The following is a 24,734-nucleotide window of genomic DNA, read 5'->3' as shown; positions in this document are numbered from 1 at the left end:
TCTTTGGGGGGGGGGGGTGAAACCAAAGTTTTCAGTGGGCATCTATGGTTGTTAGATTAAACTTTTTAACAATCGGTTTGATCTGCAGTGAGAGTATTGGATCGTGTTGGGTATGACTACACTTTCTTTGAGTGGCCTCTCTGTAACAGAGTTCGGGAAACTCGGTCAGCTTGATTAGTGGTTAAATATTTTTCCTGTGAAGACGACACCCATTGGTGTCGAAATACATTGGGATTTTTTGGGTTTTTCGTGTATTTGCCTTATTCGTTGGTGTATTCTTAATATATCTCATTTTTGTGAGGTCCCCGGGCCTTGCTCAGGTGGGCCCGGTGGTTTTTGCACCCTTTTCCCCGTTCTATCAAATTTTCTTGACCACTCATTCCACGAATTTTCTGCCCTAGGATATATATATATATATAGCCTACTTACCCACCCCCCCCCCCTCTCTGTAAATACGCCACTCGAGTAATCTCACCCATTATTTCCCGATACGGATGGCTTACAGCATAAATTAGGAACTGGACGTGAAAAACGCAAAAAATATGGATAGAGATTTGTTTAGCATCTCCCATTTTCCTATAAACGCCATTTATATTCCACATCTCCAAAATAATTGTTATGCATTTTAATAACCATTCGTAGCTAATAAGCTGTCATGTGCTTTTTTAGGTCACTCATTGAAATGTCTAATATCCACTTGATAGACGATGTGCTATTAACAACGGAACTCAGTGCCGTAACTGATGTTACTTATGAATAATTAATTGGGGGAAAAAACTCATTTGGCGAAATAGTCTCTATAACTTGGCGATCTATTGAGGAAGTTTTAATGATTTAGATTTTTCATATGATTAACCATAAATTTTCGTGTGAAATGAATGTGTATGTGTGTGTGTGTGGCTCCTCGAATATTAAAATTGTTATTACAATAAAATAATTGTTGTTATCATGGAAGAGCTGGGGGAAAACTCATTAAAATATTTGTAAATGGAATATATTGAGCGTGTATGAGTAAGTAGATGGCGCTGCGGGAACATATTTCGTTGCTTTTTTTTTTTTTTTTGGGAGTTTTTGTGACGGAACTGTGATGTGTTTGGTTACGGAATAGTGCTGAGGATAAGATGTGATGTGTATGCTACTATTTAACCGTAAATGCATCTCGTTAACATGCATCTGTGGAATTTCTAACGGATTTGTGCACGCTGGAACGTATTGTGATGGCCCTATTTATGTTGTCGGAGTTATGAATGTTTAGTGTTCTAGTGGTGCTGCCATCGGGTCTCTGTGTTGTGTATATCTTAGGCTGATTACCCCCAAAAATCTCTGACAAGTTCTTGGGTTATGTGAACTTTATTTCTTAAACAGGAATTATTAACCCGTGGTCCATGTAACTCTTGATGTCCTTGGAGCGATTTCAAGAGAACTTTCCGTGATCTCGGATAAGCAGATGATCACCTTATTTTATTTATATTATATTCCCGAATATTATTATGTTAAGGGGTCTGCGCGCATGTGGCTTTCATTTCATTGCCCCAAAGGGTCCCTCAAGCGCAAAAGGTAAAACAAAAAAATCCTGTCTTAGACTTAGTTTTAAACGTTTTATTAACTAAATTGGAGTGGATTCCTCCTTATAAAATAATACTTAGAAATTCTTTTCAAGTAAAGCCGAAAATTATGTGCGTTCTCTTAAGGTGTTGGTTGAACCTAAAGAGTTATGTCGTCGGTGTTCGTGTATATATATATATCAAAATTCTCAATTTTTCATTTTTTTTTTTTTTTTTTTTTTTGTCACTAAAAGCTTCTTCACGTGTTTCCATAGTCTGTACAAATGGCGGATGTTTCTGACCAACAGAACGTCAGTTATAGCATTAACACAAAGTGTCCTATGTATTTAAACCCGTCAACTATCACTGCTATGTTGTTGTTTGCTGTTGTTTTTTTTTTTCCTGAAAAGTGTAGTTTTTTTACATAAGTCATTTTTTATGAACACCGACGATGTAGTATTGAAATTTTCGTTGTTCTACTTTTTAGCCTTTCTTATCGCCAAAGCAGCTTGAAACTGGCTCAAAGATTTCCGTAATTAGGCAAAGCAACTGATTTAGTGAAGTATTATTTCAGTTGTGTCTGGCGTGTCATTAGCCTCCGTTTGTCTTGCTATGATGATGAGTAAAAGAAAAAGAGGCTCGTTTGTAACATATGAGCCGGAACCTAGGAACTAAGGCACCTAAACACCCAATACATCAATAAATTTTGTACGGGGGGCTGAGCCCCCAATAATTTATGAAAAAACACTGCAATGAACCATGCACCTTCCTTCTCCTGCGTACGAACTTGAGTCCCGTATATGCGGGATGACTAGAAACTTTCAGGCTCCTCCCCCAACGTTTTCTCCTTGTCGGCACCTCTGATTTGTAATTTCTTTTATGGGTGTGAAAGGCCCTCATGAGTTCCGTATGCCAAATATAGAGCAAGGGTCCTTGGAGAAATTTCTGGCAAGGCGTCAGCTTTTGGATGAGAAAACAGTCGACTGTTTATATAGATTACTATATACTGGGAATTATTTTTAAAGGGGTCCGTGGCATTCATCTTATTACCACAAAGTGTTCTGGGAACACGCGTGGTTAAGAAATCCTGCATTACAGGATTTTGAAAATTGAGTGAGATTTTTGTCCATATCCTCTTGATCGAACCTAATAAATAATGGTGTCCGGATACCCTATGTCTTCCGTTTTATCCTTTCTTCTAAGCCTTAGCCTTCCTTATCAACCTACTGAAACACCTCGAAACTAGACAATCACGGAAAATCTATATAACATGGGCCTTCTGTTTTTCGAGCCATAAGCTCTGTTTGCGCCCAGCGTCAGAAATCAAACATCCATTGGCAACTCACTCTTACTCAAGTAAATTGTAACATAATGTGACAATTCCAAAAGGTAGTGTTAATTGTCGAGTCAATCGCTCCATGATCGCAAGATATCCGATATCTTGCGATCATGGAGCCTTTTTAGTGCTTCAATAAGTAGTACCACAATGATCGCGAGCAACAGGTTGAATATGCGTGCAGCACATAAGGGCTGTTATATGTGCAGGTTTCAGTACTGTTTCTATGCCCGTCAAGAGGCGTGTTTATAGGGGCTGTAACCCAGGGCGGAAAATTTTAGAAACACATGATCAAGAAAATTAAAATCGAGTAGAAGGAGGGTGTCACAAAATTATTATGGCCGACGGGAGGTAAAACAATAAATCCGCTACCGTGCCCATTCAAATACGTATGTGATGAAAGTTGGCATTTATAACAATTCCTAACATCAGACACACCAGTCCCCCCCCCCCCTCGGTTTTAGAAAATACACTAGAAATGTGTGTGGTACATATGTGTACAAATATATATATATATATACAGGGTGATTATAAAAAAACTATCCCGACATATCGGCCCCTAACTATCATACCATTCACAGAAACTGAATGAAATTTTGATGTATGCGCTCAAGAATGATATGGAAAACAACAGTGTCACTCTAACAGTTACGGTTACAGTGAGAAAATTTCGAAAATATCAAATGGCAACACCAAGTTTTTTGTATTGGAATGTGATCTCCATTGTGAAAAACCCTAAATAGCGTTCGAACGGCAACTGTAGCATGAAAATCACCGGCGGTAGATAGGCTAAAAGTGAGGACAACCAATAAGGACAGAGAAGCAGCATAAAATAAAGCATTTTATTGTGTTTTCCACATGACCTTGTGGAGGACTAATCAGGCTGGGATCTCGGCCGAAGAAACGGTGTGACGAATGAAACGAACATTAATGCTCTGGTGCACGGCAAAGTCCTTTTTACTTTTTCCTTGCCTAGCTCCGGGGATTTTCGTGCTACAGGTGCCATTCCAACGCTATTTAGTGTTTTTCAGTATGGAGATCGCATTCCAATACAAAAAATTTGGTGTTGCCATTTGATATTTTCGAAATTTTCTCACTCTAACCGTAACTGTTAGAGTGACACTGTTGTTTTCCATATCATTCTTGAGCGCATACCTCAAAATACCTTATGCCAGAATTTCATTCAGTTTCTGTGAATGGTATGATAGTTAGGGGCCCATATGTCGGGATAGTTTTTTTATAATCACCCCGTATATACAGTATACACATATTGAGTACATGGTCTCTGCACTCCACTCGGCCTCGGAAAAAGCTGAAATGACGGCCTTGATCTAACTATAAGGAGGCATAGTTTTTTTTTTGATGGCGGACATAAACCTTTTTTTTCTTTAATCCGAGCATTTGCCGCCCTGTGCAGCTGGATATGCCGAAACACGGCAACGTTCAACAAGCGCAGTCATTTCACAATCAGGTCTATTTTCCGCGGGGTCAATATACCAATCCCACTAATCACAACTACGATGAAATGCTTATTACTGTATTCATTATACGTCGTTAATATAATGTGCATGTGAATAATTTTTCTCTTCGATTTGCTAAAACTTTGTAAATAAATCTATTCCCATTTTTAGTGCCGGCGGTCCTTGATGGCAAGTTGATAGAAAAGGTAAAGGATAGTCCTGCATCGATGGAATAGATGGCTCTATTTTGAAGCAAGTGAAAAGATCTTCTTCAGTCACCATGGGCACAGAGGGCAACCGGCCTGTCAACGCTGGCAAGACTAACCTGATGGCAGCATGTGAACAAGGAAGGGCTCTTGATGTCAAAATCATTTTGCAGAAGAGAGTGAGTCCTGTAATTAATTTTTTTAAAAAATCACGCTATAATTTTGGTAACTAAATCATAATATGCGGAGATCATTGCAGGGTCGTCTTAGCAGCAGCATCGTCATATCCACCCCCCCCCCCTGCTTCCGTGGAAAGTGATTTTCCTGAGGACTCCATAAGCAAGTAGTGTCAGCCAACTAGTTTACATACAGGGTGTCCCATCATAAAAAGTGGAGTTGGTATATTTGAATCAACAACAGCTATAGTAGCTCTACTTTAGCTGGTGTTGATTTCAATGCTGTTTGCGAACAGTTTGTTCTCACGAAGGGGAGTTTCTTTGTTTTGTTTTTTTGCTGCAATAAATAATTGAAATTTTTGGCGATAGAGGGCACGAAATGAAATCACTTGAAATATGCAAATCAGAGCCTATAAAATTCAGGGTGTCCGATAAATAGCTCATTTCTGAATTTTCCTGTTACTAGCGCTTACATAAGGTTTTCATTGTGGTATTGACATTGGTAGATGAATCGCTATTGGTAAAGTTTTTTACATCATCTCACATTTCACACGCTAAAGCTTTACGATTGTTTTGGACACAGAAGAGATAGAAGTAAGGTTCGCCAATCACTAATGGTTTGCTTTCGTGCAGCGCCCTCTATCAGCAAATATTTTGACTAAAAAAATTTTTTTTTACCAAAAACCCTCACCTTCGTGAGAAAACTTTTTCGCAAATCGCATTCAAATATACTAATTCCTACAATTTCTATGCATTTTTAAACTATTTATAAATTCGTGAGACACCGTGTACTTCCTTCTGAAAATTGCAATTGCATCTCACCATCATGAGCCCCTTCCCCCATGACCGCAACTAGAAACTTTCACCGGGACCGGGACCTTATAGACAGAGCAAAACACCAATTTCGATACCTCTGTCTAATGCAGAAGGAGCAGTCAAGAGGTAAATTCGGCACCCTTTCTAGTTCAGTGCCCTGGGCATTGGACCCGCCTTCTCCCCACAGTTGCAGCATCGGACTCCCTCACCGATTCTTTTGCCCTTGAGGACCCCTGGCCACGCCGGGTGGGGTCCCTTATACGTTAAGACGGCATTATCGATCATGATCTCGCATATAGTTCAGAGAATGTACGTCGTGCAGCCAGGGCCGTCTTAAGAGTATCATGGGCCCCCGGGCCAAGTGGTTTTCCGGAGTCCCAACCTGGTAAATCCTAGAAATTGTCAACCTGATCTCATTTTTGTGAGGCCTCACTTCTCTTGACGCCCCCGGGCCGTGCCCTGGTGGGCTGATGCATTAAGACGACACTGCGTGCAGCTTTGAGGTCATTATAATCGGAATAAGGTTTTTCTTCTTTTTTTACAGCCCTTCCTGGTTTCGAGTCGCGATCGAACTGGGAAAACGGCCCTGCATTACTGCGCTGAGGCCGGTAGCCTAGCCTGTGCCCAACTGCTCGTTGCAGCTGACTCAACTCTCGTCAACCTCCAAGATAACGAAGGATTCACGCCTCTGCACCTCGCGGTGATAACTGGCAACAGAACTATAGTCAAGTTCTTGGTGAAAAACGGCGCCGATCTCAACTGCTTCGATAAAGAGAGACACTCCGCTGTCCACTGGGCATCAGGTAAAAAAAAAAGACTCGTTTATAAGAATCTTGTGTTTAGGTCTATTCTCAATTTCTAAGAATTTACTTACCAATCGTACAGCAGTGATTGAATAATTCGGTGGTTATTCCTTTAACAGTGTGCGGAGACGTCGAAACGCTCGACGCCCTCCTCAGCAGCGGTGCCGACCCGTGTACTTCGGACGTCTTGGGTGCGTATCCGATACACTATGCTGCGCAGATGTGCGGACAGCACAACCTCACGGGCAACGACGCACGCGTCGGGTTGAATGTATTGCGGAAGTTGGTCAGAAGTGGGACGTCCATCCAGTGTCGGGACAGGGACGGTCGAGAGCCGCTCCTGTGGGCAGCAAGTACAGGTACAAAACTTTCAATGAATTCTCTGTCACGATGTTCCCGTAATGACAGGTATGGCAGACCTTTTCCAAGACAGTTGATACGTCTAATTATATTGATATGTGTGTCGTTTTTTTTTTTTCAGGTAGCAGTGAAGCAGCTCTGTTGCTTTTCTCATCTGGAGCCAACATCGCAGCTGCTGACAAGGATGGTCTCACAGGTAAGTGGGAAATACTTGAATGGTAATCAAGATTTATTTTCAGCCGGATTTAAATATACATCTGTAGATATGTATTGAAATTGCTCAGCATACCCATTGCAAAAATTGAAGCTGCTGCCCTCCCCACCTAATATTATTGGGCTCCATATATCAAAAGACCCCCTCCCCCATGGCATTCATTTCTACACACGACACAGGCACAGTTAATGAAGTATAGGGCCTTAACACACAAAGGATGGTCTGTAATCACGATCCCCGCTAGGGCGGCTATAATAATCAACAAATTTCACTATGGGTTTTCCACTTCAATACTCACAACCTTTTAATAAGTGCAAAAGCATGATGGGGGGGAACGCTTTACAATATACAGTCGAATCCCGTTTTAGCGAATACCGTTATAGCGAAAATCTCGTTTTAACGAACACTTTTCCAATCCCCCAAATAAGTTTACATAGGAACAATGCTAGGTAAGCTGGAATTCCTTTATAACGAAATTTCGTTTTAACGAAGTGATTCCTCCGGTCTCTTAGCGTTCGTTATAACGGGATTCGACTATATAAGGAACAGGTCACCTTTTGTCCCTCCAAAAGGTGAGCACCCAAAAGTACCGGTCCAACGAAGCATGCCTGAGTGGCGTAGTGGTAAGATGCTCGTCAATCACCGTGAAGGTTGCCGTCAGCTCCCAGGTTCGAACCGGTACAAGAATATAGAACAAGATATTTCCCCCCCCCCCAAGAACTCGAGGTGACGTCATTTGCATATGGAACTTTCATTTCCAACCCAATTCGTTAATGGCAGTAAATTGCGGTATAGCAATATGGCCGGAGTTGGTGTGTGGAGCAGTCTAGCGAAGCACCCTTCCCCCCCCCCCCCAAAAAAAAAATATTTAGGCGTTCACCTTGGTATTACCAAATAGAAAATTCCATAATACTGCTTATTTTACAGCCCCTCCAATTGTTAAAAAATTTTCGGTCCGAAATTACCAGATCTCCAACATTATATTTGCATAACACGTTTTTACCTGATAACGGCATCTGTCATTTTCATTTAAAGATATGCTAGATAGATGGCAGCACCAGTATAACACGAAAAAGAGCATAACTACTATATAACTAAGGTTACCATATCCGAAGACTGAGAAAGGAGGACGTCGGCGTGCGCATCCTTAGTGACGTCACTTATCCCTATTCCCCCAATAGATAGCGCACTGTTCCGACCATAAAACCGTCTCCACAACACAATAACTTTTCCCAACTAAAACACAACCACTGAAAAAAGCAGAAATAGAAAAAATCCTGGGAATTTCGACGAGTATTTGTGAGTGCGTGGGGAAAAGAAACAAAACACTCATACGTTTCAAAGTGGAGAAAAAAAATTTCCCCGGAAAAAAATGAAAATAATTCCGGAAACCTGAAAAGGAGGACAAAAAGGTGAATTCTCCGAAACGTAGGAGGACGCTGGAAATGATATCAAAAAAAGGACACGTCATTGTAAAGGAGGACGGTTGGTAATCCTAACTATAACGACATAAATATGTTAAGACAAGGGCGTAGCGGGGGGGGGGACACTTGGGGGTCTGGTCCCCCCCGAAATGTGATAAAATGACCAATAAAAGGGAAAAAGATGGCCAAATCTATTGTTCTATCACTTTGATCCCCGAACGAAATTTCTGGCTACGCTGTTCTAAATTTCTGTTCTATCACTTTGCCCCCCCCCCCGAACGAAATTTCTGGCTACGCCCCTGTGATAAGATGTTTAGACACCAATTACACACACACACCCTAACAATACGTCCCTGCATATAACCAGTTCGTTAGAATTTCCTTATACGAATGTTTACGAGTCGCATGTAGTGTTAAGTAGTAGTAACCCGAAATGGAAGAGGAAAAATGGTATAGCTAGTCAATATTCATATAGGGCTACACGATCAGTTTTTTGGATGCCATCTTTTTTATGCTACGAAATTGGTTCAATGTCGTGTTAGCTGAGCTCTAGACGAACAAAAATAAAGGAAAAAAAACTTCCTTTCTTCTCAATTTTCTGCTCAGTGGTACAAAAAGTGATGTACCTCATGAATAAAGTAAACGTGTACTATTATGATAACACCATTTTTCCCGCTGTTATATTGGCTTCAGCTCTTCACTGTGCCGCTAGCAGAGGACACACGAGCTGCGTCGAGACCCTGATAACGTTATGCGGTGCCAAAGTCAACGGTGGAGACGCTCTTGGATGCTCGCCACTGTTTTACGCCGCTGCCCAAGGACACGCGGATTGTGCTCACACGCTGCTCAAGTACGGAGCTGACCCAAACATCCAGGACTCCAAGGGCAGGACGTAAGTTTCTCTTTAATCTTATACGTACGTCAACTGTGTATACTGCAAGCTTTTAAATTATCTCGAAAACTGTTTCATAAAATATTTTGAGATTTTTGTTTAGGTATTTAATATAAAATTAAAACCATTATATATAGGGGCCATTCAAGTATTATGTAAGCAGATTTTCAGCCATTTTTGCCCCCCCCCCCTCTGTCAGCAAAATTTCGTCATCAGCTTAGAATATTTCATATCTTTAAAAAGGGGTGGTTGATGACCCCATATATACAGGGTGATTATAACAAAACTATCCCGACATATGGGCCCCTAACTATCATACCATTCACAGAAACTGAATGAAATTTTGGCATAAGGCATTTTGATGTATGCGCTCAAGAATGATATGGAAAACAACAGTGTCACTCTAACAGTTACGGTTACAGTGAGAAAATTTCGAAAATATCAAATGACAACACCAAGTTTTTTGTATTGGAATGTGATCTCCATTGTGAAAGACCCTAAATAGCGTTCGAACGGCAACTGTAGCATGAAAATCACCGGCGGTAGATAGGCTAAAAGTGAGGACAACCAATAAGGACAGAGAAGCAGCATAAAATAAAACATTTTATTGTGTTTCACAAATTTTCCACGTGACCTTGTGGAGGACTAATCAGGCTAGGATCTCAGCCGAAGAAACGGTGTGACGAATGAAACGAACATTAATACGTGCTCTGGTGCACGGCAAAGTCCTTTTTACTTTTTCCTTGCCTAGCTCCGGGGATTTTCGGGGATTCCCTTATTGGTTGTCCTCACTTTTAGCCTATCTACCGCCGGTGATTTTCGTGCTACAGGTGCCACTCCAACGCTATTTAGTGTTTTTCAGTATGGAGATCGCATTCCAATACAAAAAACTTGGTGTTGCCATTTGATATTTTCGAAATTTTCTCACTGTGACCGTAACTGTTAGAGTGACGCTGTTGTTTTCCATATCATTCTTGAGCGCATACCTCAAAATACCTTATGCCAAAATTTCATTCAGTTTCTGTGAATGGTATGATAGTTAGGAGCCCATATGTCGGGATAGTTTTTTTATAATCACCCCGTATATTGAAAAAGTGCGTGCGCGTGCGTGCGTGCGCCAAAGTGTGTGAAATAAGGAAGGCAGGGTCGTGTCTCCAGTGGTGTAGATGGTAACATGCTTTCTTGGAATGCAAGAGGACCTGGGTTCGAGTCCCGACGGAGACCAGATAACTCTCCTTTCCGAGTTCACCTCTGAATAAAATTCAGAAACTATCTCTGTTTCCTTAAAACATATTTTGTTTGAGTAGTTAGATGTGCAATGAAAAATAAAAAATCTAGCACGTTAACATTAATTAATAGGGTTCGGATTTGCATATCTTTTTTTTTTTTTTTTTGCATATTCCGCTATTTTTACGTGATAGAGCATATTTTCAAATTTCATGGCATATTTAGCATATTTCATGACTTTCGATAAAAGTAAATTTTTTTCCTCGCTATTCAAATCCCGCTTCAGACTGGTTTTTGCGGTTCCCGCCTCGGACGAGAACTCTCAGGGCTAGGATTTTTATGCACTAGAAATGGAATGCTGTTGCTGATTGGTAAAATCCCGAAATTCAGGTTTTTCAACCAATCAGCAATGCCATTGAATTTTTGGAGCATAAAAATTCTAGACCTCCAACGACACTGGTGTGTGGCTGTAAATAGATTAATCATCTGAATCGGTGTCAGTGATGGTAACTCGTGAGAATAATTGGCTAAAATTGGTGAATGGGGAGGATTGTTAGCGTTTGTGGGAAATTTTGAGTTTTTATCAAATAAAAAGAATTATTTATTTATTTAATTTTATGCTTTTCTAAAGCTAAATACACTACTTAGCTAGGTAGATAGATATACCTATAGATATACCTATAGATAGATAGATACACCTATAGATGGCAGCACATTAATTCCGTTGTAGGGAAAAACTTGATCAAAAGGGAAATTTTTGGGGGAAATATTGGCTCGATGAGGCTAGTAAAACGAAGAATTTCTGTTTATACAATAAGTAATGCTTCAAAATAATGCTACATCAATACTTCTCATTATCAAATTATTTTGCTAAAACTAATGTTATTTGAGATAGGAACGAAAAACATTTTAGGACATATTTTTCGTTTTATAGGGCATATTTATAGTTTTTTCAGAACATAAATGCATATTTTATAGAGCATTTTGTGGAAGTTTTTAGTGCATGAAAATCCTAGCCCTAATATGTAATTAGTGCCCGGCATTTTTCAGAGCGGCGCATTGTGCATCCACTAAAGGACAACTCGAGACGATGAAGATATTGGACAGCAACGGTGCCGATTTGTGGATGAGGAACAGCCGGGGTAACCTCCCATTGCACGAGGCGGCCCAAAGCGGTCGGAAAGGTATTGATTGCTCTTCAAGCCTCATCCAAAATTATCCTATACTTTTACATACTTTCTTCAGTGTACGTTAAATTTTGTTTTTCTTCCTGAATCCAGAACTAAACGGAGGAATATGTTTGCCTCTTTTCTTAGATCTCATCCAATGGCTCCTACAGCAGCACCCAGAGGCCGTGAACGCGAGCAACATGAACGGCAGGACACCTTTGCACATCAGCGCACAGGAAAACAACGTGGAAATGTGTGAAGTTCTCATCGAATACGGAGCGTTCATCAATCCACTGATGGTCAACGCCAAAGTAAGTTGGAGGTATACAGTCTATAGCAGGGCTGGACAAATCGCAAAAAAAAAAAAAATCTAGGTGCCAGACCAGTTTTTTAGGTGCTAAAAACATTTTTACCAGAAGGAAAAGGTCCAAGATAATGCTTCTTTTGACTTTTTCCGGGGATAGTGACCCTCTTTCATGTTGGCAGATATGCTAATATAAATTCCAAACATTTTGTGCTGCTCTCAGCCTGCAATTTAGTAACTACACAAAGTAAATTTTAGGTGTCAATACAAAGTTTTTAGTCGCCATGGCAACCTGGCGCCTGGTATCTATACACTATATACATTTATATATATATAGTATCAGATGATATATAGTATCATGATGTATATATATGTATATATATGACATGAACACGTCACTCATCCTTAATCATTTAATAAAAATTGAATTTCGCATAACTTTTTTTTTTAAATGTCTTTAGTCGATGAATTTTTCAATATGGTGGAATTTTCAATTCATTGAGGCATTTGAATATAAAAGCGTGAGCTGTCACATGATTCCTATGCATAAATTTTGAAATTTAAATTTTCAGGGATTTTTCATGACGCCGCTGGACGTCGCAGTGCATCAGGGGAACGACAGATGCGCCAAATTCATACATCTGCACGGTGGTATTCCAGCTACGAAGGTTCTCGACAACAAAGAGATAGACAGGTTAAACAGTATATATATCTCTTATATATTATATTTCATCTTCAGGATTTCTGTTGCAATTTACGGCAAATTCACCACCTCCAATTAAACGAAAGAAAAATTCATCGACGGATTTTTCCTGTAAAAGTTCGCAACCACGTGCATTCTTCAGCTGAAGAATGAGTATAAAATCTCTTTTTGCATCTTTTAAAATATATTACATGCCCTTACATGATAGAAATTCGGAGCTCACAAGCTAGCTCAGCCTTAAAATACATGGTGTCTGCGTTTTAACTGAATTAATAAAATTATATTATATTACCTTAAAGAAATAGCCATAGAAAATGAAGTCCATTGCCCGCAATTGAAAAACTTCAATGAAGTTCAAAATTTCACCAAAAGAAATGAGTTTTGAGTTGTTTTTTTTTGTCATTATTCGTGGATCTGACACCAGTCTTTCAAAGTGTGAAGATAGGCAGCGCTTTCAAAAAACTTATTCAAAGGAATTCCTGGTTTTTGTTGGATAAAATAATTGTAAAGAGCCTGAAAGTCAGATCGGACGTCCGTGATAAATTATACAGTACCATTGGGCTTTAAGGATGATTATTCTGTGCAATGAAAGGCGCATGTATGGATTAGTGGTAGTGTAGTATCACTATCAGTTATATCCCATATTCTTCTCAGAGGGTTTTCATTTTTTTTTTTTTTTGCCATTATCCTCTACGTTGATCACTACGTGCTAGACATTACTACTTGGCTATTCACTAAAAGGTGTGCATTGGACCTTCCTTAGATCGTTCTCATTCTCATTGTCCCTTCAAGTCCTCAAAATGAGTAAGTTGGGGTGGTCTTGTTAACTGATTGAGAATTATTAGCATCCTTAATTGTGTCGTGTATGCTCGTATATAATCAGCATGGAAGTCGTGTCACGAGATCCACTGTATAACTAAACAGTTGCCACGCGATAACTAAACAGTTGTCAGAATATGCACAGTCTTCGGCTGTGCATATTCTGAGTTCGAATCCTGATTTGGACATGAATATGTATTAATGCAGTCGAATCCCGTTATAACTAACTTCAACAAGCCGTAAAATTACTTCATTATAATGAAATTTCGTTATAAAGGAATTCCAGGTTTTTACATCGTTCCTATCTTTCCTTATCTGGGGAATCTAGAGAATTGGAAAATTTTTCGTTAAAACGACATTTTTTCGTTGTAACGGTATTCGTTAAAACAAGAATCGACTGCATCAACAATTTCCCAAAATGTAACAAGCTTTGTTTCTTTAAATACCTCTCTCATTTTATCCAATCAGGGATCTGCTGTTCTCTCTGGGAAATCAAGCATTCAGCAGGAAGACTAGAGCAGATGAAGACGGTTTGTCTGTCAGCAGTTATGATCACAGTATCCACACCTCCAGGACTGTCACGTTACCGAACATGGAAGCTCGCTTGCATCAGCAACACGTATCCAACCAAGCTCGAGATCCGAATAAAAAGGAACAAGTGTTGACTCCGTCAGAGTCACTGCTCACGAATGTGGCTTCCGAGGACCCTGCCGAGACGGCCGTGCACATTCACCTCACGACCGATGACCTTTGGTCTCTTTGGGAGTCCCTGATGCAGGAACTTGCCTCCGAAGTGATCACGGAAGAAAACTCTGAGAATTCACCTGCGAACAACAACAAACCCGTCGTCAATTCGACCAGTTCGGGAAGTAGACAACATCCTGTCGTCGCCAACGTCTACCTAAAGAAAGTGAACAGAAGCGACGAAAGTGGTGCCGATGGTAGACGGAGAGAGGTCAGCGTGAGGATGAACGACAGGTCCGGGGCCAGCATCACCGACAGGCGAGGGAATGTCACCGAATACGTCGTCTCCAACATAGTCGGATCGAGGGAGAGCGAAAAAAGAAGCGACGCTGTAAGTTTCTCAAGCAAATAAATTCAAGAGAAATTAGAGTTAAGTGATCGGATTTCTGATTTCACACATTTAAACAAAATTTTCTTATGGTATTGTATGTACCTTATCGTATATTACGTATACAAACTACAATACACAGTACAACAGTCCCCACAACCGGGAGCCATATCAGTCCTTGCGGGCTAATATTCTAGGGAAGTGGAAGAAACACGGATGAGATAATCAAGTAGAGCACCTAGCGCCTGAGTGGTGCAATGATTCTCGTCTCGCGATATCCCAGGTTCAGACCCCACTGTCTCCACAGTGGTGGTCGGCTGAAGTTGGTTTTTTGTGGTTCCCAACTTCGAGGCACAAATCAGCACCTCCTAGCGATAGAAGGCCTCTGCACTGTTTGCCATAAACGTCATTCAGACTACCTAGCAAGTTTGCCACATTTTGAAACACAACATCCTATTTCGTTTCTTCTTATTTTGGCGTACAATCTTCCTGATTGGATCACAAATACCGCATAGTGATTGGATGTGGGGCATAGAAATCGCCAATTCTGTGCCCGATCATTTCTTTTCCTCATAACGATGATACTGGAAAGAGCGGGGAATTTTTTTCCCCTGAATATTTATGAGGGAAAATGGACTACTTATTGACGTCACTAGCAGACTGCGGAGGCCTTCTATCTCTAGGAGGTCCTCCACAAATGCGAGCCGATCTCCGTTAAAAAGTCTCGCCACAGAGAACAACAGACCTACAACGGTACAATTATTCAATCATTGCATTTCAATCATAGTTATAAAAATTGATGTTAGATGACAGCACTACACATATCTAGCAATACATCGAAACGAATTTCACATTAGATTCACAACACGTACACCATGCATTTTAACATGTACCGATTCGTTTGAAGTTCCGCAGAGGAATATGGACGAGGTGCATGTGTGGTTTAGCAGTAGTGACGACCGCCTACCACCATGAAATGAAGGTTGCTGTCAGGCTACTGGAGAAAGAACATAGATAAAAAGTTCTTTCCCCCCCCCCCCAATCGAACCCGAGGTGACCACCGATAGATGGCGACTTCATTTCCGACCCGATTCGATTGGTAGTGAATTGTCGTAAGCCAATACGACCAGAGGTGGTGTGCGGTAAAATCAGGTACCCACAAAAGGGAAGCTGATAGTTTCTAGTCCGGATGTCCAGGGATCCACCTTATCTGTGAAATTTTTGTGCACTGTAACACTAACTCTATTTAGTACATTTAATTTATTAAATGGGAAGGGTCTCTCCCTACAAGATGTGGAGGTCCTTATTAATACTAGGGGGGGGGGGGAGCACACAAGGATAAAAATGGTCCGAAACCCCCTCCCCCCCCCCCCATGGATGAAAATAGGTTAAGAAGCATTGCAGCAGAGTATAACCAGGTGGTGATCCAGATGAAACCGATCGCCCCTCCCAGGAGCCGAACAATATGAGGAAAATCGACCCATCCCGTATTTTTTGGATCATACACCGAACCTACACAACACCCTGGATCCACTCCTGAGTATAACTGGCATATATAATATGCCAGTCATACTCAGGAGAGTCAATTCTGTGGTTCTGTGGGTGCTTCAGCCACATGCTGGAAATACTGTATACAGCAACCACGGATCCCACACCACTGTTTAGAAACATTATAGAGCCAGGAAAATGAATTTGAACGATTTTTGTTATAGCTGATTTTTCTCCCCTAGGATAAACTCCGTCAAGTCACAGAGACAAATGACAGGTGCACTTGTTCCAGCCATGCGAGCAGCGTAGACAGCGATCACCAGACAACGAATCTGAGACAGACAATGGCCAGCCAAGTTTTCGAGTCCGACAGCGTTGGCAGCGACACGGAGGACAGGAGGCTACCGTCTGTGCCAAAGCTGACCAGACTTAGAAAGAAAAGATCCGACGAAAGGTCTTGGGGTCGTCCTCTGGACGAGAGCGAAACCAGCAGCGGGAACAAACCCAAGGAACGCGCCAGATACCCTTTCTCAAAGAGAGGCCAACGCCACAGAAACATCGAGGTCAGGAACGAACAATCGACGTCCAATATCGTGGGTATGAATACCCGAGGTGTGGATACCGAACTCGTCGATATGGCAAACAACGAAAACAACGGTGTTTCTCAAAGAATGCACAAGAGACGTCGGGAGTCCGTGAGGCAACTGATGCCTTTCCGCGAGAGCTTGGAAGATGAATCCATCGAAAGTGCCCAAAAACCAGGTGTCAGAGGCGTTTTTCTTGATGAAACCGAACAGCGAAACAACGGGACGAGGAGAGAAGACCAACGTTATTCCAAGGAACGCGCGGAACAAGAAAGTGATAAGAAACACTCAAAAATTCAATCCCATGAACAAGAGGATAAACATGAAATTCCGTCAGAAAGCTCTAGAAGGAGGGGATCAAAACGGTTTCCAAGAGTCCTTTTGAATATCCCAGATGGAGATCAACCTCAGTATAGTTCAGAAGTGTACGAATCGGTGGCACAAGAATCAACTGAGTTTGCGAGTCCCAACAGAAAGCATTACCACCACCACCATCATCATCACCATCATCACCATAACCTAGATTCTAGTCGGAGGAGTAGTCTCAGAACATCTTCGCTGTCACCCGTTGCGGGTAGTAAACGCACCGGTTGTTGTCCCTGCTGTTGCGACAGTTCCGGCAGCCATCGTCGCAGGCAGAAACACCGTAGACAAAGATCTAGAGCAGGCTTCCACGATGACAACGAGCTCAGTCCACGATTCGTCAAGACTCGACACGTGTCAGATGGTGAATTCTGCCGGGGACATCGTCGAGAATATTGCGGTGATGACGACATCATGCTCAGGTGCAAGAGTGAAACCTCCATTTGGCACAGGGCGTCTTGCGACGAAGATGATTGTTCTGATCAAACCGTTGTCGAAGAAAACATCAATATAACCTTCCAAAAAAAGTACAAGAAAAGTGATAATTCTTCCAGGTCCGATAACGAGTCGAAACCCAACGATCGCGCGAAAGATGCCCGGATATCTGAGGAAGAAGAGACTCTAAGATCAGGGAAAGAGACTCAATCCGGAAAATTTGAGAATGAGACACAGACATCAGTAAAAGAAACTTGGATACCTGAGAAAGAGACTCTGTCACGAAAATCTGAAGAAGAGCCCCAGTCTCGGAAGTCTGAAGCAGAGACTAAGTCACCGAAAGATAAAGAAAGAACTCGGCCACGAAAGTCTGAAGAAGGGTTCAAGTCTCAGAAGTCTGAAGAAGAGAAACTGTTACGGAAATCTGAAGAAGAGACTAAGTCACCGAAAGATAAAGGAAGAACTCGGCCACGAAAGTCTGAAGAAGAGTCCAAGTCTCAGAAGTCTGAAGAAGAGAAACTGTCACGGAAATCTGAAGAAGAGCCCCAGTCCCGGAAGTCTGAAGAAGAGCCCCAGTCCCGGAAGTCTGAAGAAGAGACTAAGTCACCGAAAGATAAAGAAAGAACTCGGCCACGAAAGTCTGAAGAAGGGTCCAAGTCTCAGAAGTCTGAAGAAGAGAAACTGTCACGGAAATCTGAAGAAGGGAGCCAGTCTCAGAAGTCTGAAGAAGAGACTAAGTCACCGAAAGATAAAGGAAGAACTCGGCCACGAAAGTCTGAAGAAGGGTCCAAGTCTCAGAAGTCTGAAGAAGAGACTAAGTCACCGAAAGATAAAGGAAGAATTCGGCCACGAAAGTCTGAAGAAGAGTCCAAGTCCCAGAAGTCTGAAGAAGAGTCCAAGTCCCAGAAGTCTGAAGAAGAGTCCAAGTCCCAGAAGTCTGAAGAAGAGAAACTGTCACGAAAATCTGAAGAAGAGAAACTGTCACGGAAATCTGAAGAAGAGAAACTGTCACGGAAATCTAAAGAAGAGTCCAAGTCCCAGAAGTCTGAAGAAGAGAAACTGTCACGGAAATCTGAAGAAGAGACCCAATCTCGGAAGCCTGAAGAAAGAACTAAGTCCCAAAAATCTGAAAATGAAAAGGTACCACGGAAATCTGAAAAAGAGACAGTGTCACGGAAATCTGGAAAAGAGACAGTGTCACGGAAATCTGGAAAAGAGACAGTGTCACGGAAATCCGAAGTGGAGACGAAGTCACCGAAAAATAAAGAAGGAACTCGGCCTCAGAAATCTGTAGAAAATACCCGGTCCCAAAAGTCTGAGGAAGAGAAACTACCAGAAAAACCTGAAAAAAAGACTCATTCCCAGACCTGTAAATCTGGAAAAAAGGCGCAGACCCAGGATATTGAGGAAGGGATCCAAAGATCTGAGAAAAGATTCCCAGAATCTGGCAAAGAGAAAACAAAAGCCGGAGAAAAGACACAAACGGGAAGATCCAAGGAAGAGATCCAAATAGCTGGAAAGGAAGCTGAGATATCACAGAAAAAACACCAGTCGAAGGAAACATTAGACCTTGAAAGAAAACACGAAAATGAAAATGAATCTAAAATTTCAACAACTGGTAAAGATGAAGATTACACCATCTTGGTACCCACCTCGGAAATGAATAACATCCACGTTGATGAGACGGTGCGTCAGCCAGTTGAAGAAACTGCAAAAACAGAAACCGCTCCACAAAATGAAGCCATATGTTCACCCACTCATAAGGAAAGGTCATTAAAAAGGGAAGACACTGACTTCAAACATCGGAATGATACGGAAGATGACAAATCGGATGCATCAGCATCATCAGACGAGCACAGTGATCCTAATACACAAGCTACTTCCACCCCGAAAGACCAACCCGAACGCAGTTCAGCGGGTGTCACACCACGGATAATCATTGACGAGTGCCCGAATGAAACAAATGACGTAAGTGATGATGATGATGATTCTCAGAATGTTCCCGAGAACGTAGAGAATGAAACAACTGCCCGGCGAAACCTGGAAAGAGAAGAAACTAGCCATGGTATTAAGAGTACTGATACAACGGAAAAAGACGAGGAAAACATTCATCAAGTTTCCATTGTTGATTCTATAGAAGAGCAAGAAAAACCTTATGGCTCTGAGGAAGAAGAAACGAGACCAGAACTAGAAGGAACGGAACTGGAAGAAGAAGAACCAAAATTTGAAGAGGGATTAAAAATAAAACTTGAAGAAGGAACAGAATCCGGTGAAGAACAAAACGAAACAAAAGCTGATGATGATGAAGAATTAGAAAATGCAGATACCAATGGTGCGAAAAGAAAAATGCTGAAACAGAAAGAAGCGAAATCCCAAGACGACACTGAAACTTCCTTAGCGTCCGCTGTTAAGGATGATTTGCAGAATGCTTTGGGACAGGAAACGGAGCGGACAGCAGCGATGGACGCAGCTCAGACTGAAGAACATTTCTCGAGCTCTACGCAAGAAATGGAACAAACCAGTCAGAAGCCACTGAAGAAACAAATGCCCATAGAACAGGAATCTGATGATGAAACTGCAGTTCTCCATGGAGATGATGGAAGGAAAGAGGAAAAAGGAGTTCAGGGTGATGCGATACGTGAACGTGACTCTTCAGGCTGCGATCATGACAAGAAAGATGAGTCAGATGCTCGAGAGACAAAAGAAAGGCTCCTCAGAGAGAAGACATTCATCACTAAAAGTCGTGATTCAGCCATTCCATGTGAAAACGATGATGACCCACGAGTCCAAGATCACATCAAATCGATAGGAAACGATGAGAAATCGAAGGAATTTGCGAAATCTCAACAAGAACTGCGACGGAGTATGGTAAGGCAACCAGTGGGAAACACGACAGATACTACGGATACGGTTATTCACGGCCCAAGGAAATCAAGTAGGGACGGCATATTGACAAAATGCGTTATACCATCGAGACAGAAAACGTCAGAAAGGCAGTCAACTGCCGAAGAGCATCATGTAGGGGAAAATGAATTCCTGGACGGCGAAGATAGACATACAACTGGCGTTGTTTCGGACCAACAAGAAGTATTGCAGAAGAAATTGCGTCACGTGGGTACCCAGGTATCAGAAAGAGTGAGGGATCCGCATAGATCCGAACGCATCAAGAGCTTAGGTAGAGTCGATGAGCATCAGCACAGGATGCCAAAACCAATACGAAAACTTGAAATGGATCAATCTCGCACTCAGTTGAGAAACTCTCAACGAAGAGTGAAAATTTCGACACCAAAATCTCCGCATTATCGAAGGAAACCGAAAGTGTCGAACGTCGAGGCGGATTACGTAAGCGGGGGGAGATACCGGCCATTCAAACCAGTTTTACGCGAGATCCCATCTTCCCACTCTGGCGATAGCTTCCAACAGTTTGGACGACATGTGAGCAACAGGAATCGGGGATGTCAAACTAAAAGCGAGGGTCAACTAATCGGTGCCCACTTTGACAATATACATACTGAAGAAAATTCGAAAGATGATGAGAAGAACCCCGAAGCTGATGTCACACCTGATGATTCGTCAACGACTCCTTTCAAAAGGAGTTTAGGAGCGATTTTCTCGGAAAATGACGAGGATCCGAATAGCATCGAGTTCCGAAGGTTGAACGAGAAAGGCGAGTTGACCGTCTTCTGCAACGCTAGAATGGAGCCTACGAACAATCAGAGGGGTGAAACGAGGATTCAGCGTCTACCCGGTGTTCACAACGCGGAACCAAGAAGACAGAGGCAGGCGGCATCGAATCTAGACAAGCCAGGGTTCTTATGGGTTCACTTCGGATCTGGAGAGAGCCCCATACACACGTTGAGGAGAAAACCAAAACTTACGAGTGAATCTAAAGTTTTCAAAAGTTCAACGAAAATAGGATTAAAGAATATCCGGACAGTTGCGAGCCCGAAAAGAAGAAACACGATTCAAACCAGTAAGAAAGTCACCATTAAAAAAAACATAGGTAAAAGAGAAGTTTTGTCTACTACGAGAGTTATCGGTGAGAAGAAACGATTCTCAAATACGCTCAAGACTGAAGCACCACCAAAACCAATCAGAGCAGTCACTAAAACACCGATCAAACCTATACAGAGATCACCAATGAAAGCATCGAATAGATCACCGGCAAAACAATTATCGAAATCACCCTCGAAAACTGTAGCTAAACCACCATTTGGGAAACCAAGTTACATAGCAGCATCAACTGATACAATTCGGGTCGCGAAAAGGAAAGAATTCGCAACCAGAATTGCAAAAGTTGCAGCTGTTGAAGACGACAAATCCGTCGTGAAACGGTCTGATCATGGAAATGTTCAGTCAGTTGCGGTCGAACAAGAAAAAGAGAAATCCACACCTTCGGGCAATGCAGAAGATGTTGACCTTAAAGCTGAAAATAAGAACAATTCAGCTGCACAAGATGTAGACGGTGCCAAAGAATCACGTCCCAATTTAAATGGAACTATCAGCGTTGATGGACATGAAACTGAAGCGGATATCCTGTTAGAAAAAGAACCTCCCCTTGAAGTATGCGTTTCTGAAGATTCCGATGAGGAAATCGAAAGTAGGGCTAAAGGAAATTTAGACGATGATGAGATTGCGAACATTATGAAAAGCAAAGAAGACGCAGTTGAAGAAGAATCGGAATCTGTCGAGAAAATTACAGAAGTCATACAAAGCGCTGAATCAACTATCACTGTAAAGCAGACATCGTGTGAAGACGCCACAGAACTCGAATCGACAAAAAACGGAAAAAAGTCCAATGGATCCAAAAGGTCTGAAGAGGCAACCGGTGCTGCTGGTGAATCCCCATATGATCAAGGAGTCACAGAATCAAAGGACATGGAGGGCAACTATGATGTTGATGATGGCTACGTGAAAAATGGTTCCGGAAACGAAGACCAAGAAAAGAGAAGAGAGCAGCGGAAATGTGAGGGACAATCGGCCAGAACGGAGAGCACAAAATCATCGTCTCCAGACGAGGGAGAGATGAAGTTGGTGATAAAGCGAAGGTCTGATCCGGAATTTTCCATTAGGATCAAAATGCCCGATCCAAAAAAATCCGAAAAGACGAGATGTGATCATCCGGGTACGGATCAGAACCAGACCGAAAGTGATATGTCTAGTCTGAAAGATTCATCTGGCTACGTTAGCGCCGTCGAATCCGTATACAACAACCGCCGGAATTTCACAATAGATTTCGGCCACACAACGGCCAAGATCGATACGAAATTTCCGAGATTGGAAAACAACGAGGCGACCGACTTATCGACGACGACGCTTGACGCGACCACGTCTGACGACACCGAAACGATCGCGATCGGGAAGTCGAAAAGGGAATCGAAACGTCTCGAAGTCTCCGAGAACATCCTCGAAACAAAAACGGATATTCTAGGTCCAGGTTTCGAGAGGCAATCCAGGAGGGACCAGTATATAGCCAGTCTGGCTATAATCGATGATGATCCGCTCGATATCAGTCACAAGCGATCGCCGAAGAATGTCGAAGAGCTGCCCCCGTTCGAGTCGAGACCGATCGAGAAGGTCGCGCAGAAGCCGGTGTCCCGAGAGAGTAACCAGCATCTTCCTCCGCTCGACCTAGCTACGAATAGCATGGCTGATGGGCAAGATGATGCCAACAGTAACGGGGACCACGACAAGAAGACCATGGGCAGCAAGAAAATGCTTCAGTTTTCGAACGCCACAAGGTACGTTTATTTGGATGTAAAACACTTTAATTTACAAAAAAAGATTAAAACGCACTAAAAATTAAAGGGCTAACAACAAAAGAAGGGGTTATCTTCATTTTTTCTTCTTCCATTTGGTTAAGACGGATTCAGCCCCCTTTGCCCCTTTCTTGCTTCAATAATACGATGGTGGTTTAGCTATATCTATTGAGAAACACGGGGATTAACCGCTCAAATTACTTTCATCTTGCACAAAACGAAGGAAATTCCCTTTTAAACAAGAAAGTGGATTTAACTCTAAAGTGCCAAAATGGAGCTTACCCCCCCCCCCCCTTCTTGCTGCAAGTCTTTCAATACAAAACATCAAAATTTACAAAACATTTGAACAAAACAAAAATGAAAGGAAAGAGTATAAGAAATTTCATTTGATATGAAAAAAATAATAATAATAAGGGGAGGGTCAACTTTGGAGTCGAATTAGCCATACTTACTGGGCCCTCTCAACGTGTGTGGCCTGGGTATAAACTGAAACAGGACTCGTCTTCATTCTAACTGGAACATTCATTCTAGCTGGAGTCGGCTTTGCATGGAGGCTCCAGGCGCACATAGGGAACTTGTATTAATGGGACTAAAATTGAAAATAATAATAATACTTAGTTTTATTACAGCACACACCAGATTCTAAATTTCCAGTGACCAGCAATTACACTCAATCATAGTCTCGGGGAGCATGATAATGATATGTCAATTCATATACATATACACATGTACATTAAATCAGTCGGGTCTGCTTTTTACGGTGGGGGAAGAGGGTACCGCACTCAATAGGAGGTGCATGCACATAAAAATTTGGAGTCTCTGTCGCAGGACCTCTTTCCCCCATATCGTAGAAACGGGCCCTCGGCTGAAGGCCCATCAGCCTCTCATATATACATGGGGGGGGGGGGAGCGCATGCTCTGTCGAACAGAAGGAAAAATCCACCAATAATTGAGAAATAAATTCAGTTTATTGGAAAGAAATAAACAATGCAGCTTTGCCTACACAGGGGTCTTGAACCTTCGGGCCAAATTAAAATTTTCACGAAGCCTGCGGGCTACCAAGTTAGATACCGTGGTGTTCTGTTCTCGGTTATTAAACAGCGTCCCCCCCCCCCACAAATTTTATTGACCACGTTTATTTACTCTGAATTTATTTATTTCATTAAATTTAACTTTTCATTTACTTTCAAATAACTTCTTTTCATTAACTAACAAATTCTTTAATTATTTTTCATTAAATATAATCAATTATTTTTCACTGAATCTGAAATTTGCCCGATAATTTTGAATTATTTTTTTTTTAATTACAGTGATTTTAAATTTTCATTAATTATGAAGTTATTTATTCTTGTGAATCATGTTAACTTAACAGTACTGAAATTACTCCCAATAATTTTGCAATTATTTCTTTCAGTAATTCTGTAACTATTTTTTCATTAACCGTAAAGTTTCATCAATTATGAAATTTTTTTTAATGACTAAAATTATGTCTTTAACCTAAGGTGTTTTTTTAGCATTTTGTCAATTCTGTAATTATGTATACCTTCTGGATGCCGAATTCGGTCTCACGAATTATATAG

At 41.7% G+C, this 24,734-nt stretch overlaps 1 protein-coding gene across 1 annotated transcript in view; it reads left to right on the top strand.

Moving 5' to 3' along the window:
• Window positions 1-24,734, top strand: part of LOC149082139 (uncharacterized) — a 75,661-nt gene that overhangs the window by 37,552 nt on the left and 13,375 nt on the right. The window contains exons 2-11 of the mRNA XM_089236552.1: window positions 4,512-4,725; window positions 6,083-6,341; window positions 6,461-6,700; window positions 6,823-6,897; window positions 9,033-9,231; window positions 11,509-11,642; window positions 11,775-11,938; window positions 12,504-12,625; window positions 13,922-14,528; window positions 16,256-23,136. Coding sequence (XP_089092678.1) covers window positions 4,621-4,725; window positions 6,083-6,341; window positions 6,461-6,700; window positions 6,823-6,897; window positions 9,033-9,231; window positions 11,509-11,642; window positions 11,775-11,938; window positions 12,504-12,625; window positions 13,922-14,528; window positions 16,256-23,136 — 8,786 coding nt within the window. The 5' untranslated portion in view covers window positions 4,512-4,620. The remainder of the gene's footprint in view (window positions 1-4,511; window positions 4,726-6,082; window positions 6,342-6,460; window positions 6,701-6,822; window positions 6,898-9,032; window positions 9,232-11,508; window positions 11,643-11,774; window positions 11,939-12,503; window positions 12,626-13,921; window positions 14,529-16,255; window positions 23,137-24,734) is intronic.

Source organism: Pholcus phalangioides, unplaced genomic scaffold (genome assembly GCF_987345545.1).
Source record: "Pholcus phalangioides strain wild (caught in Gottingen) unplaced genomic scaffold, Ppha-v1.0 ptg000009l_1, whole genome shotgun sequence".
Taxonomy (NCBI): Eukaryota; Metazoa; Arthropoda; class Arachnida; order Araneae; family Pholcidae; genus Pholcus; species Pholcus phalangioides.
This window is presented reverse-complemented; position numbering and strand designations above follow the sequence as displayed.